At 39.0% G+C, this 13,466-nt stretch overlaps 2 protein-coding genes across 2 annotated transcripts in view; one reads left to right on the forward strand and one right to left on the reverse strand.

The window, feature by feature from the left end:
* The window catches only part of chchd4b (coiled-coil-helix-coiled-coil-helix domain containing 4b), a 616,826-nt gene that overhangs the window by 68,702 nt on the left and 534,658 nt on the right, over positions 1-13,466 (forward strand). The window lies entirely within an intron of this gene.
* The window catches only part of itpr1a (inositol 1,4,5-trisphosphate receptor, type 1a), a 44,639-nt gene that overhangs the window by 18,925 nt on the left and 12,248 nt on the right, over positions 1-13,466 (reverse strand). Inside the window, exons 5-27 of the mRNA XM_079840401.1 lie at positions 11,833-11,919; positions 11,522-11,680; positions 11,305-11,403; positions 9,756-9,839; positions 9,506-9,652; positions 9,313-9,408; positions 8,759-8,913; positions 8,578-8,677; positions 8,329-8,489; positions 7,317-7,458; positions 7,060-7,218; positions 6,756-6,928; positions 4,745-4,864; positions 3,266-3,460; positions 2,931-3,182; positions 2,699-2,840; positions 2,273-2,420; positions 1,331-1,521; positions 1,064-1,190; positions 928-982; positions 678-843; positions 187-354; positions 1-72 (exon numbers count right to left, since the gene is read on the reverse strand). Of these exons, the coding sequence (XP_079696527.1) occupies positions 1-72; positions 187-354; positions 678-843; positions 928-982; positions 1,064-1,190; positions 1,331-1,521; positions 2,273-2,420; positions 2,699-2,840; positions 2,931-3,182; positions 3,266-3,460; positions 4,745-4,864; positions 6,756-6,928; positions 7,060-7,218; positions 7,317-7,458; positions 8,329-8,489; positions 8,578-8,677; positions 8,759-8,913; positions 9,313-9,408; positions 9,506-9,652; positions 9,756-9,839; positions 11,305-11,403; positions 11,522-11,680; positions 11,833-11,919 (3,198 nt within the window). The remainder of the gene's footprint in view (positions 73-186; positions 355-677; positions 844-927; positions 983-1,063; positions 1,191-1,330; positions 1,522-2,272; positions 2,421-2,698; positions 2,841-2,930; positions 3,183-3,265; positions 3,461-4,744; positions 4,865-6,755; positions 6,929-7,059; positions 7,219-7,316; positions 7,459-8,328; positions 8,490-8,577; positions 8,678-8,758; positions 8,914-9,312; positions 9,409-9,505; positions 9,653-9,755; positions 9,840-11,304; positions 11,404-11,521; positions 11,681-11,832; positions 11,920-13,466) is intronic.

Consider the following 13,466-nt stretch of genomic DNA (forward strand, 5'->3'; position numbering starts at 1 on the left):
CTCTTTCACGACTCTGTAGTTTGAGCTGCTTGTACTCTCCACTTTGGGTTTGTTTGATCTGTTGATGACAACCTTTTGGAGGAGAACAACTTTCATTCATAACAAAATTCACTAGGCTTTGAAAAAGATCAATTATGTTGCTTCTTCGTTTTTTATGGACAGATAATAACGGGAGCACGTCCTGACCTTGTGATGAGCTTCAGTGTTGACCTCTCCAGGGTCCAGTCCAGAGTCTGACCCCTGTCTTTTATACACCCACAGCTCCGATTTCTCAACTATAGACCTCAGCTGGTCCAGATCTGACTTGATCTGTTTGTAATTTTCCACATCCTGACTGGTCACCAGAAGCTGAACCTGGATAGATGCAACAGAAAATGTTAATTCATTACAATGGTATAATTCACCTGAATTACCTGCTTTCTTCAACTTTGGACACTATATCCAAGGTTTTATTTTTCTATAAAAATAAAATAAAATAATTTTAACGTATTATTTTAACAAATCTGAATGATCAAATTGTGAAATAACCATTAACAATTTTAATATTTATTCAACTGAAATACTAAATGTGTCCAATAAATTAATGTCTATTGCTAGTAATGGGAAGAAGACTTTACTTAAAAATTTATAGATACACATTTCTATAAGGATAAATGAATGAATGAATGAATGAATACCTGCTTAAAGGCCTGTAAAACCTCCTGCCGTTGGCTAAAGTGTCGGAAGAGGAGGTGAAGGGCTCGTGACACCAGTGGAGGATAGTCATGCATGGTCAGATGCAGTAGAACCCTCAGAAACGTCCGGCCACCGTGATCATCAAGATCCAGTGGGGTGTTCTCTTCACTACATACACAAACACACACAGATTCACACATACATACATGACACAAATATAAGACTAACTATCAGTGAGCACAGCCTTCTTACCTTCCACCAAAAATACCCTCCGCCTGCTCTTCAATGTGCTCAAAGTCCAGTGCGCCTAACAAAGACAGAGGTTATTCACACACCATTTCATCCATACCAGCTGATACTGACACAAACACGCACTAGCTCATCTCACCTTGAACACTGGCAGTAGAGTCCTGGCTTACAGACGGCTCTGTTTGAGAGTTGCTCTCATCAAACTCTGTCTTAAAGATACAGAGCAGGCAGGAGATCCTGTAGTCCAACCGCACATTCAGAATGAACTACACAGAAGATGAGAGTGAAAACAGGTAGCCTATAGTACAAATGTTGCATTTCCTAGGCAGATAAGCATTAACTTCTCAAATATTAAATTGTATGAAACAATCACAATCCAGTGGTTGGCTAGGTTGTGTTTTAACACCTGCAGGATCTCAATGATCTTGAGTTTGGTGTCCATCACAAGTATGTCCTGTTTCTGAGGTTCATTTTGGGCTTTAACTTCATCTCTGTTGGGAGGGTTGTGGGCGGTGGATGGCAGAAATCCCCCACCCCTCAACACCACCTGTGTCATCAGCTCTCCCACCCCATGGATGGACCGCATCACATTACTTCCTACAGACACAAACAGGACACTTTCACACTAGAGCTTCTGTTGCTGACATTTTTTTTCTTTTTTCATTTTAGTATGAGGTTAGTTTGTTTGCTTAGAGCGGCATATAATCCACACTATAAAAACAAGTAACCTGTAACTATTAACTAGTAACTATTTCTCACTGATATAACTTTTCATTTAGTTTTGTTGGTGTAACTGAATGCATTTATGTTGATTCAGTGATAAATACATATTATTACATTATTATTATTACAAATACATCATTTAAATATTATTATTAATATGATTAAATTACTCAAATATTATAATAATATGATAAATAATATGTTTGACTTGAATAAATTAATTTGTCAAGATGTAACCACATAAAGCACTTTTTTAGGCTAAACATTTTCTTTAGAGCCGATAGTTTAGTGGTGTTTCTATGGAGACCCTAAGGGGCCATGGTGGTGGAAAAAAATATGAAATGGGAGGAAAAATAATAAGTCAATGTTTTTGCATTCTCTCGCAAATGTTTTGCATTCCCAGAGAAACTTTGCGTTCGCTAGCAAAACCTTTGCTTTCCCTCGCAAAACGTTTGTGCTCTTTGCGACTTGCGAGTGAACGCAAAGTTTCTCTAGGTAACGCAAACATTTTGCGAGGGAACGCAAAACATGTGCAATAGAACGCAAAAGCATTGGCAAATAGTTTTTCCTCCCATCTCATATTTTTTGTTCAACATGTCCCTTAGGGGCTCCATATGTTTCTGACCTTTGCCAGGTTCTCTATCCAGTTTGATGGGGAAGGGGGTGCTGATATGGACACAATCCAGGATTGCCAACAGGATTTTGGTCAACCTCAGCAGGTCACTGAAGTTATAGAAACCAAAATAGATCAGGTTTCTTGCCAGGTTCACCACCTATAGAAAGTAGAAAAGCACATCAGAAAATAAGTGTCCTTGTTTTTAAAAGAATTTGTCCTTTTTTATTTTATATTATAACTTCTCTTTTAAATAAAATGCTGCTTTCTGGAAACAATGTTAATTGTTAAATGTTGAGTTTTGTGGCGCAATTTACAATGACTTAAGTCAAATACTCACAGTACAGCGTTATTGGGCGTCTGTTCAAACTAGATTGCGAGTGCATAGTGAATACGATACATTGGCATAATTAAAATGAAATAATTAGAAAAAGACACCTCAAAAGTGAGCTTGTTTTTCTCCTTGTCTGAAAATGGGAAACTCTGGCAAACAACATCCCGCAGGTAATTCTCCACAAACTCCATTGTCTGAGAGAAGCGCTCCTTCACCTCATCACGAGATGTCCCATCATTATCATAGCTGGTCAGAAACAGGAAAACGGCTGGCTAATAAACAAACCACTCACTAAAAGGGCTTCACTGTTTACTGTTTCTAAAGTGAACCACTTACTCATCAATGGCAATTTGTGAAGGGATTTCAGACCACAGCCGAGCATATTTGACAGGGGTGACCTGCTCCTGAGGGTCACGGTCTACATGCATGTGCAGCATCATGCGGCAGAATGAGGCTCTGAGGTCAAAGGGTAAGTCTTCGTCTGACATGCAGCGCAAGATCAGATCCACGTCCAGTTGTGCCGAAATCTTGTTAATGGCCAGGTACTGCCGATCCAGACACATCCGGGCAAACAAATTCAGCTGATACCTGACAGAGAGACACTATCATTTTATTTCTGTGTATTTTTCCTTTCATCAAATGTTCATGTAAATGTAGGTGTGTGTACATGCCTGTAATAATTGATAACTTCATGGTCCTCTGTATGTCCCTCTTTGGCATCCTGTGCCAGCTCTCTGATGCTCTTACTCTTCATCTCTCCTCTACTGTCCTTCCAGAACAACCATACCTCTTCTTCATCCTCCTCTTCCTCTTCTGCGCTCTCACCGAGCACTGTTCCTGCCACCTCAAACCGTGATAACACAAGCCTGACACACAAACACACACATTTATTCAATACCACACCCACAGACCTCTATTCTTATTGACTACATGGGCTAACTTTTTTCATCACACTTTATGGTTTGATTCAGTGTAGATGAGATGATTTTATTTGCCCTCAATAATGGCACTGCCTGTTCGATATTGCGCTTGCTGAATTATACCAGTCTTTTACCTATTCTGCTACACTACCATTTCAAAGTTTGGGGTCATTTCTTAAGTTGACCAAGGCTGAATTTATTTGATAAAAATACAGTAAAAACAGTAATATTGAGAAATTATTACAATTTAAAATAAATGTTTTTATGTAATGTAATTACAATGAATTTTCAGCAGCCATTAGCATCCAGTCTTCAGTGTCACATGCTGAATTGGAGCTCAAAAAATGTCTTATTATTATTATCAATTTTGAAAACAGTTATGCTGCTTAAAGCCTTGTTTATACTTTCACCTGGCTCCGCAGTGCAAGCCTCCGCTGACTGCGCGCTCTCCTTTCCAAGCGGATGAGGCGTTTATACTTGACGCGCTCGCCGTTGTGCTACTCTTTGAAACAACAGAGGGCAACTCGGAGTAATTGTTCAATATACCATCAGGAAACAGTGGTGAGAAGTAGTAAGGTACACATGTGACGATAATACACTTGACCAAAAACACAGCAAAAGAATCTTTTAAAACCTAGTAAACCTTGAGATTAAACCTTACTTGTGACATTAGAAAAAAATAAGGATAGGAGAACATGTTTATAACTAAATTAACGATTTCTTAAATATTTTCTAATTTCACTAAACATTTTAATTTAGTTTTGTGAACATTTTTATTAAACATGGATCTTTATTTTCATTAAAAGGGCTTATTTATGCTTTTGTTGGCTCATTTTGTAAACATAAGCAACTAATTTAGATGTGCAAACTGGGTGTCAATGTGGTGAGCTGTACTGCTCTGCCAGATTTGTCTCAAACGCATGCATCTTCGGATGTGGAGCCACGCGCAAAGTTACAAAATATTACCGTGCACACCGCCAAGTGAAATGGGTATAAACCAAGCTTAATATTGTTTGTGGAAACCGTGATGCATTTTTTAAGGATTCTTTGATGAATAGATAGTTTATTTGAAATAGAATGTTTTTGTAACAATCTATCAATTAAATGCATCTTGCTGAATAAAAGTCTTAATCTCTGATTTCAAAAAAATCTTATGGACTCCAAACTTTTGAACAGTAGTGTATATTTCTAAACATGCACACAGGATAATAGTCAGTGTAGGTGTTGTACTTGGTTTCGATGAGGATGTCTGCATTGGCTGGGTCCAGCACAGCATTACAGATGAGTTCTTGAGTGACAGGGATGGATTTATTCATCGACACGCATAGATCTGACAAGTAGTCCAGAAATCTAGAGAAACAGAGACACAACTCAATCATTCAGGATAATACACAATTCTGTCAGGACCACTATCGTCAAAGATGATTGATTGGCTATTAGCATATAGTTTGGATTGCCGGTATGGTTCTGTTCTGGGCAAGCCTAGCATGGATAAGAGCAGGGAGAGCAGCAATAACCCCCCTTAGGGTAAACAGAACGGAACCAACATAATGTATTGCAGATATCATTAATGTTGATATTACATGTACAAAGTGATTCAAGAATTTAGTCTGATTCAAGGGAAATCAGAATACCAAATCCTAACTGACAAGAGGAGGAGCTGGGGGTGAAGGAGGGTAAATGAGCTCAGATAGCTGTTGATAGTACTGAGGAGCTATATACATTATATGCATTAGGGCTGAACGATATATCGTTATCGTATCTATATCTAGATATGAACTTTCAAGATATTACTATCAAAAAAAGCAACGATATAGACTATATAGATTTCCCCTCTCCGCACTCGCCCTGCATACAACTCTGGCAGTCACAACAAACATCAGTTTTACGAGTGCCCTTGAATGCACCGCTAAAGCCAGTGCGCACACACTACCAGGGACGTGGGAACTATATTGTGAGAGGGGGGGCGGCGTTTCCATGGTGACGCGTCATTGCTTGTCACGTGACACACCGCAGCAGCAACAGCGCTGAATGAATGATGATCTGCTTTTATGTCATTTTTTCCTTTTTTATTCAGAATATTCACAAATGTGTTAGCTATGGCATGAAATATCTGATATTCCGATTGTCAAATACATGCAAGTGGAAGTATATTGTTGTTTAAACACCTTTATAACGATCGCGTTAGTTGAGCTGTATGCGCGATGGGCGCCGCCGTGTTAGTTTGTGCCGCAGACGCAGTTCAGAGAATCGGATCTGTTGGATTTACAACCTCTATGTTTACAACATGTGAATTCATCCACTTCTCCCGAAATACTTAAAAGTAAGTGGCTGGTGAACTGGGAATAGAATAGAGTAAACATTGAAGTTACTTACACAATGTTTATCTGATATGAATAAAACGTGTCGAATTATAATGGAAAGGATTATTATTACCTCTTCCATAGACATCAGTGTGTATTTTATAAACTCTAAATGTATTGTTTTTTTAGTACTTATGTGAATTTATGTTTGAAACCTAAAATAAACAGTATGTGGTTGAAAACACTGAAAAGTTGTGATATATGACAGCTCTGAGCACGCCTGTCTCTGGCTAAATTCAACATTTGAATTTAGCAGTTGATCCTGTGATGCACTTGATCATACGCTCCAGGGACCAGCCTAGACTGATTACACCTGTGTGATCGTACATGCGAAAGGCTTAAAAACAATACATTTTCTGACACAAATTTTTTAAATGTAGGCTTAAATCAAACACATTTTAATTCAGATTCTGGTTTTCACCGAACACGTAGTCATATCATATTGTATCGATATTGAGATATCTGGCATGAAAATCGAGATATGAAATTTTGTCCATATCGTTCAGCCCTAATATGCATGCGGTGATCGACGTCATATTCCTATAGGTAGACGTGATCAGCTGACAGACAGCTGATGCGAGTTTGACTAACGTGACCTGCCAGAACTGACGCTATACGCTTGATAACTATTACAAATGTAGTTCAAATAATTCAATTATTAAGAAACATCTGAAGACACAATTTACTATACTTCTACTGTACTTCTAATCTCTTACTTTAAAACATCTATTTCACTTTCGCTAACATCTGGATTGTATTTAAGATGAATCACTTACTTCATAACATTTCTCATTTGTTTGTTGCTTTAGATGAAAGGGTCTGCTAAATGAATACATGTAAATGACCAGGAACATTTATGCAGATCTATTTTCACACACCTGGGCTCTCTGTTCTTGCGGACCAGGCTGACGAAGGTGTCTATCTCAGCTGCTGTGATGTGTTTCTCCAGAAGCTTCCTGTTGTTGTGCAGCAGGGCTGTGATAGTGTCTTCAGCAAGCACATCATATCCTATCTGCTTCTGCATGAAGCGGAACTGCTTTGCTATGTACTCCTGAAGACAATAGTGAGAGAAAGAGATTTTTGCATATAGTACAATTTACAGAACAAGGGGGTTGTAAGTTAATTTTGTAGCTGCATTAGTGTAATTTAGATTGCATTTATTTTGTTTCACAGTAGTTTAACCTGATTTTTGCGATAGTCCTGCTGTGAATGACGTAGCACTCTGTAGCAGAGCCGGCAGATGTGACGAAAGGGTGCATGCCGTTGGTCTGCAAGCTCTTCAAGTCGCAGCATTGGGCCATCCCCACTGTCAGTGAATGGGGCCTGCAGCAGCTTGAATATCTGGCCAAATCGCAGCACAAGATGGATTGAAAGGTCATTTAAAAGAAACATTGGTGAGATGTTTTAAAACTAAACCCTACAAGTGAGACAATATGTACCTGTTTGAGTATGTTCTGCTCTCTCATGAGTTTCTGCCGCTCTCTGTTGGGTTTGTTGACTGTGATCTCCAGCACATCCTGAGCACTGCTGGGAATGTCTACCACAAAATAAACCAGATCCTCCAGTAGCTTTGTCACTGACCTGTGAGTGAGAGAGTGATGGGCAGACAATGTGTCTTTGTAAATTTGTGCAGTTGAACAAAAAAGGGCATGCAAATGGATTGGTTAAAAACATAAGATGGTCAGAAAGATGGTCAGATGGACAGACAGATGCACGGACAGAAGGATAAATTCATTAACAGACTAATGGATGCATGGATGGATGAAGAAAGAAAGAATAAAATAACTAAAGAAAGATGGTTGGATAGAAAAAGTCAACTGCACCAATAGATGGATGAATAAATTGATTAAACTATTGGATGACTGAATGGTTGAATGAAAGAAAGAAAGACAGACAGACAGACAAATGGATGGATGAATGGATAGATGATGGGAAGATAAAATAGTTAAAGGATGGAAGGACAGATGGATAGACAGATGGATGAATGGATAAATGAATGGACAAATAGACAGATGGATGAAGGAAGAAAGAACAAAAAGATGGGCAGGAGGATGTATGATGGATGGAAAAGTCATAGGGACAGGTGGATGAAAGGATGAATGAAAAGATGAATAAGTGGTTGAAGAAAGGACAGAGACAGTCATATGATGAATGAATGGATGGATGAATAAATTAATGAAAGACAGAATGGATGGATGGATGGATGAAATAGTTGAAGGAAGGACAGACAGACAGATTAATGGATCAATGGATGGATGGATGGATGGATGGATGGATGGATGAAGGCAGAAAAAACAAGAGGGCAGATGTCAAATGTCAAATGGACAGATGGATGAATGAATGAGAAGATGAGTAAATGGTTAAAGATGGATAGATGGACAGATGGAAGGACATAAAGATGGAATGACCGATGGATGGACACATGGATGAATAGATGAATGTAACCTCTACCTCCTCTCATTTTGGGTGATGGTGCCCTTCTCCAGTTTGGCTGCGATGGAAGCTAACACTTTACTAGCATCATTAGCAAAATCCAGATCCCGAACCTCAGCCGGAGACACTGGCACTATAGCAAAAGCCTCTTTATCTTCCTTCAGAGGAGACGTTCCTATCTAAGACACAAATATAGAGTGGAGGAGACACACTTCAGAGAATCCATAAACCAAAGCAACAGTCATACATAGACTGAAGTTTACTCACTCTGAGCATGACTGGTTTCTCTTCCTCTTTATCTATTGGCTGGTTGGTGCTGTGGACCCACGTATTGGTGCAGAGATGCCTGAGCCTCACATATGAGTTTCTAACAGGCACAATTCAAAATTCAACACGTTTAACATAAGTGTAATCTTCTTAATCAGATAATGTCACAATCTCGCTTTACCTCGGCACAAGAGAGTCTCCGCCTCTCAGAGTGGTGGGGTCAAGCTCAAAGATTGACGATATGTCATTGCCATCAGGAACGGACACCAGTGTATACATAACTTTATCCTGAGGATTACGTGCACGAGTCCGCATCATTTCTTGCTCTGAATCCAGCTGCGAGAGAAACAATCGATCAACTGTGACGTGCATTCAAGATGACAGTCTGCTTTGGCTCAACTAATGTGTGTTGAAATGAGTGCAATATGGTAAAGAGACCCTCAAATTGCTTATACTATGAATTCAGAAGAAGCTCTGAAGATGGATGGGGAAAAACACAGACACACACAGTCACACACGCTCTCAAGCACACACTCACAGAGGAACGGGACTCCAGGCATTCTTCTTCATAGTCTGGATTTACCTGATCACAATAAGGTGAGAACAATTAGATAAATGTCGCAAGTCACGTTCTCTACTCTTTCGAACATTAAGCTCTCTAACTAGACACTCTTTAATTTATTTGCATGTGTGTATGTGTTTGAACTCTTATTCCGGGTAACATATCGGTCTAACCTCTGCAGCAAGGTAATGGCCGGTGGCCAAGTGTTTGAACCTAAAGAGGCTGTTCCAGTAGCCGGCTCCGCCTCTGCAGGGATCATGCTGAACCACCTGAAAAGTATGCAAACATCTGTTTAGGTTCCCAAACCAAGAATCACACTCACAAAAACAAAAACAACTGGTCAACTTCACCAAGTCCTAAACTTACCTCTACCTCCCAGAGTGCTTTGCTACTAGTGGCGGAGGTTGCAGACTGGCGCCCAGTGGTACGCAAAAAGACATACTGCTTTTTTCTGTGTTCATCGCACGTCAGAAACTTTTCCTGCTCCGCATGAAAAAGCCTCACCACGTCACCCTGATAACAAGCATTTCATTAAAAACAAGAAAGTACAATATAGTAGGTCCTACAAATGTAAGTAAAATTCAATGTGTGAATCATGTATGTGTATGAAACATACTCCTTTCAAGACAACCTCCTGGTTGTCGCTCCATTTCATGAAGAGAACGATTTTCCAACTGGTGGTGCAGTTCACTGAATTCACCTGAGAGAAAAAGATAACCGAATAAAGCGTTGGTTCTCAACCTGGGAACCAGGGGTCACTATTAGGCCTCAGCTTCCAAAGAGGCCTAAAGATGAATTCAAATGTTTCAAAATAAGACAATATAACATTAAACTAAAACAACTCAAGATATTTGTAATTTTATTTTTTCTTTGAACAACCAGGGTTCCCAATGTCTTATATGAGGTAGCCTAATTTTGAAAGTGTTACTTCTAGATATTGATGTGGACAATGAATCGAAAAGATTGAGAACCACTTGAATAGAGCAGTGTTATTTTAGTATCATTGAGATACTATTATGTTTTTTGTTAATATATATACACATATATTTTGTTGAGTTTTTGTGATTTTTTATTATTATTTTTTATTAACTATAATAACCCTGAAAGAGAGGCTATATTTGGTATAGCAAACTATGAAACTACATACAATTTCTGTAGTATGCAGTATGTATAGACTGGGTAAACCCAGCCTGATCTGCCAGCGATTTGATTTCGCCCGGCAACTCAGTCTGGAAACCTGTACATTCATTTCTACTGCTTCTGTTACACTTTTGCGGGAACTAATCACAGACTGGCTTATCCACCTGGCACGCTATTGCCGGGTTTAACACGATGACGGATAGAGAAGCGATGGGTTGTTGCCCCTTGACCACACCTCTTGTGGTTTGATTGGTTGAAGGACTATCCAATTGCGTACAGATTCATTTAAATTAAGCTCATTTATCACGCCTCTTGTGCAGTAGAAAATACATAGCAGACTCCCTAGACCAATGTTCAATCTTAAATTGAGCTTGGTCTGGTGATAGCCAGACAACAGTATGTATACTGTGCAGAATACCAGCCACAATTAAACAAATATCTTAGCTCAAACTATCATTAGTTAAGACACTTTTGTCCAAAAATAAATTAAAAATACATTAGTATTCCATTCTTAATATAGCTAGAAAGATATATCTGAACTCTGTGTGTGTGTGTGTGTGTGTGTGTGTGTGTGTGTGTGGGCATGTTTTTGTGAAATATCAGGACACAAATGTGTATAATGACATGGGTATGACACAGGTATTACAAAAAGAGGGTGAAATATGAGGACGTTCCCCATGTCCTCACTTTTCAAAATGCTTAAAAATCATACAGAACAAGTTTTTTTTCACAGAAAGTAAACTGCACAGTCTCCTGTGAGGGCTAGGTTTAGGGGCAGGGGCAGTGTAAGGGGATAGAAAATACGGTTTGTACAGTATAAAAACCATTACGCCTATGGAATGTCCTCACATTTCACAAAAACAAACATGTGTGTGTGTGTGTGTGTGTGTGTGTGTGTGTGTGTGTGTGTGTGTGTGTGTGTGTGTGTGTGTGTGTGTGTGTGTGTGTGTGTGTGTGTGTGTGTGTGTGTGTGTGTGTGTGTGTGTGTGTGTGTGTGTGTGCGTGTGTGTGTGTGTGTGTTTTACTTCATTGCATCCTGGATTATCCACAAGCTGATGGCTACTGGCATGCAGCGGCTGTCCGGCGTTGACAGGGTTTAACACAACCTTATCTCCAATGACCACCTGAATCACACATTAAACATAACATGTGGATCTCTATTTATGTAAGTGCGAGAACTAGGCCTACACAAATCAAATAATCAAGGTTATAGTAGCTGTTTCTGCTTGATGACATACTCACATTGTCTCCTATAGAGCGGAGCTTGTAGAAGGGCTGGATATAGAACCACGAGCCTTCATTCCCTGCAGCGTCCAGCGTCACTCGCATGGCGTTCTTCTCAAGAAGAGCCGGTAAGCGCTTATTTACCGTCAGATACTTATTACTCTTCAGATGGAGAAGCTGCAAATATATGTGAATAGATACACGATTAATTTGACTGTTAAATATTCAGCATTTCTACATTAAAGTGCTTATAAATGTTCTATATTATATATACAATATTAATATTACCTGAAGTAATATTTGTGCTCATGTGTTTGTGAGAGATTTACCTGGATGACATTGCCATACTGAATGACTGTTCCCAGAAGCTTTTTGTTTTCCGAATCATTTTGTTTCTTCTCTAAATCAGCAGCATGCTAAATAAAATACAGTGAGAAAAAAAAAAGATTGAAAATTCACATGAGCACCAACAAACCATGTGACAAGAGCACATTCAGTTTCTACAGCACTTTAGTAGAAACTGAGCTTCAGAGAAGTTGATAAATATACTATACTCCAAAAAAGAAGAAGGATAGCAAACAAACTGTTTTTTTTTAATGACATGTCTTACATTGTTCAGATGGCTCACAGCACAGAACATTCTTCACAATCTGTTCCATTTACAAGCACAGCTTTTTTATTGTTAGCAACTTTTCTACATTCTGTGTATATATAAGGTCATAAGCAGAGCATGAACAAACTGTAGGGTGAAGTTATGAAGTCTAGGAGGTCGAGGTGTGTGTCCGTCCATGCCTTTTTTATTTTATGTGCTATTTATTTACACATGCAATCACATACCACTACTCACAGAATTTTGATAATTAAGCTACTCAAGTAAATATGCAACTAATATACCTAATACTATTGGAAGGTTGCAAATTTATTAAAATTAAATATTGAAGTTATTTGTAAAGAAGTGTTTTACATTCTTGGATGAACTTGTTTCTAATGCTACCATAATCCACGAAATATGAATAAACAATGAGAGATGAAGTTGCCAATGATCTAGAAGCAGTTTTTCATTTCTTAATAGTAAATAAGGGCTCAAGTTTTGGCTGGTTAGTTCATAATTTGATTATATTTTAGAAAATGTTTACCAGTTTACCATTTTTGAAATTGACATTTTCTGGCCGTTTTTTTTTTCTCTCTGGTGACGTACGCCAGGCTTCTTCAAACATTTTGTCTGCTTAAACCCCACCCTTTCTTACAATCAACTGCAAGCTTGCATTAAAGGTGCAGTATGTAATACTAGCCGCATTACAGATTTGCAAAAAACGTTTGCAATATTTTGTAAATGTCGATAAAAAACGTACAGCGTTTCCATTAAATTACGCAGTCTACGTTAGTTCAGGCAGGCCACGTAGTCAAGCTCCGCTATCAGCTGATTGGAAAAATTCCAACTCCGCCCATATCAGCTGATCCGATTCCTATGCACTCAATTGGCAACTCTCAAACAGGGCACCTTACTTAAGTGTAGCTTCAGTTCAATCTGCCTGCTTGGCTGCTTCTGCTGCACGCTGCTTTGCAACCCACCTCCACCCCAGCTCCTCCTTAAACTGCGTTCAATGTAATCAATGTCATTCTGTTGTCATTGATGCATACTCTGTTCCAAATGGGGGATTTCGCTGCCCTCCCAGTTGAAAAAAATCGGAAAAAATAAAAAATAAAAATATTTGAAATCACCAATGAAATCTGACAACTGTCTCATAAATGTTATTTCTAAACGGTCGAATCATGACAAAAAAAACTGCTTTTTTTTTAGCCTGGACAAAGCTAATGCACATGCGCAGTCCTAAGCACTGCATGTTTCTATAGTAACCGGAGCTTCTAAGGGCAGCTGCAGTGACGCGATGACTTTACTAATCAACAATTGGCTCTTTCATTTAGAAGGCGGGGCTTATTCGCCATGTTGGGCGTTGCACTT

The sequence above is a fragment of the Gobio gobio genome (assembly GCF_949357685.1).
Source record: "Gobio gobio genome assembly, chromosome: 17".
NCBI classification, from domain to species: Eukaryota; Metazoa; Chordata; class Actinopteri; order Cypriniformes; family Gobionidae; genus Gobio; species Gobio gobio.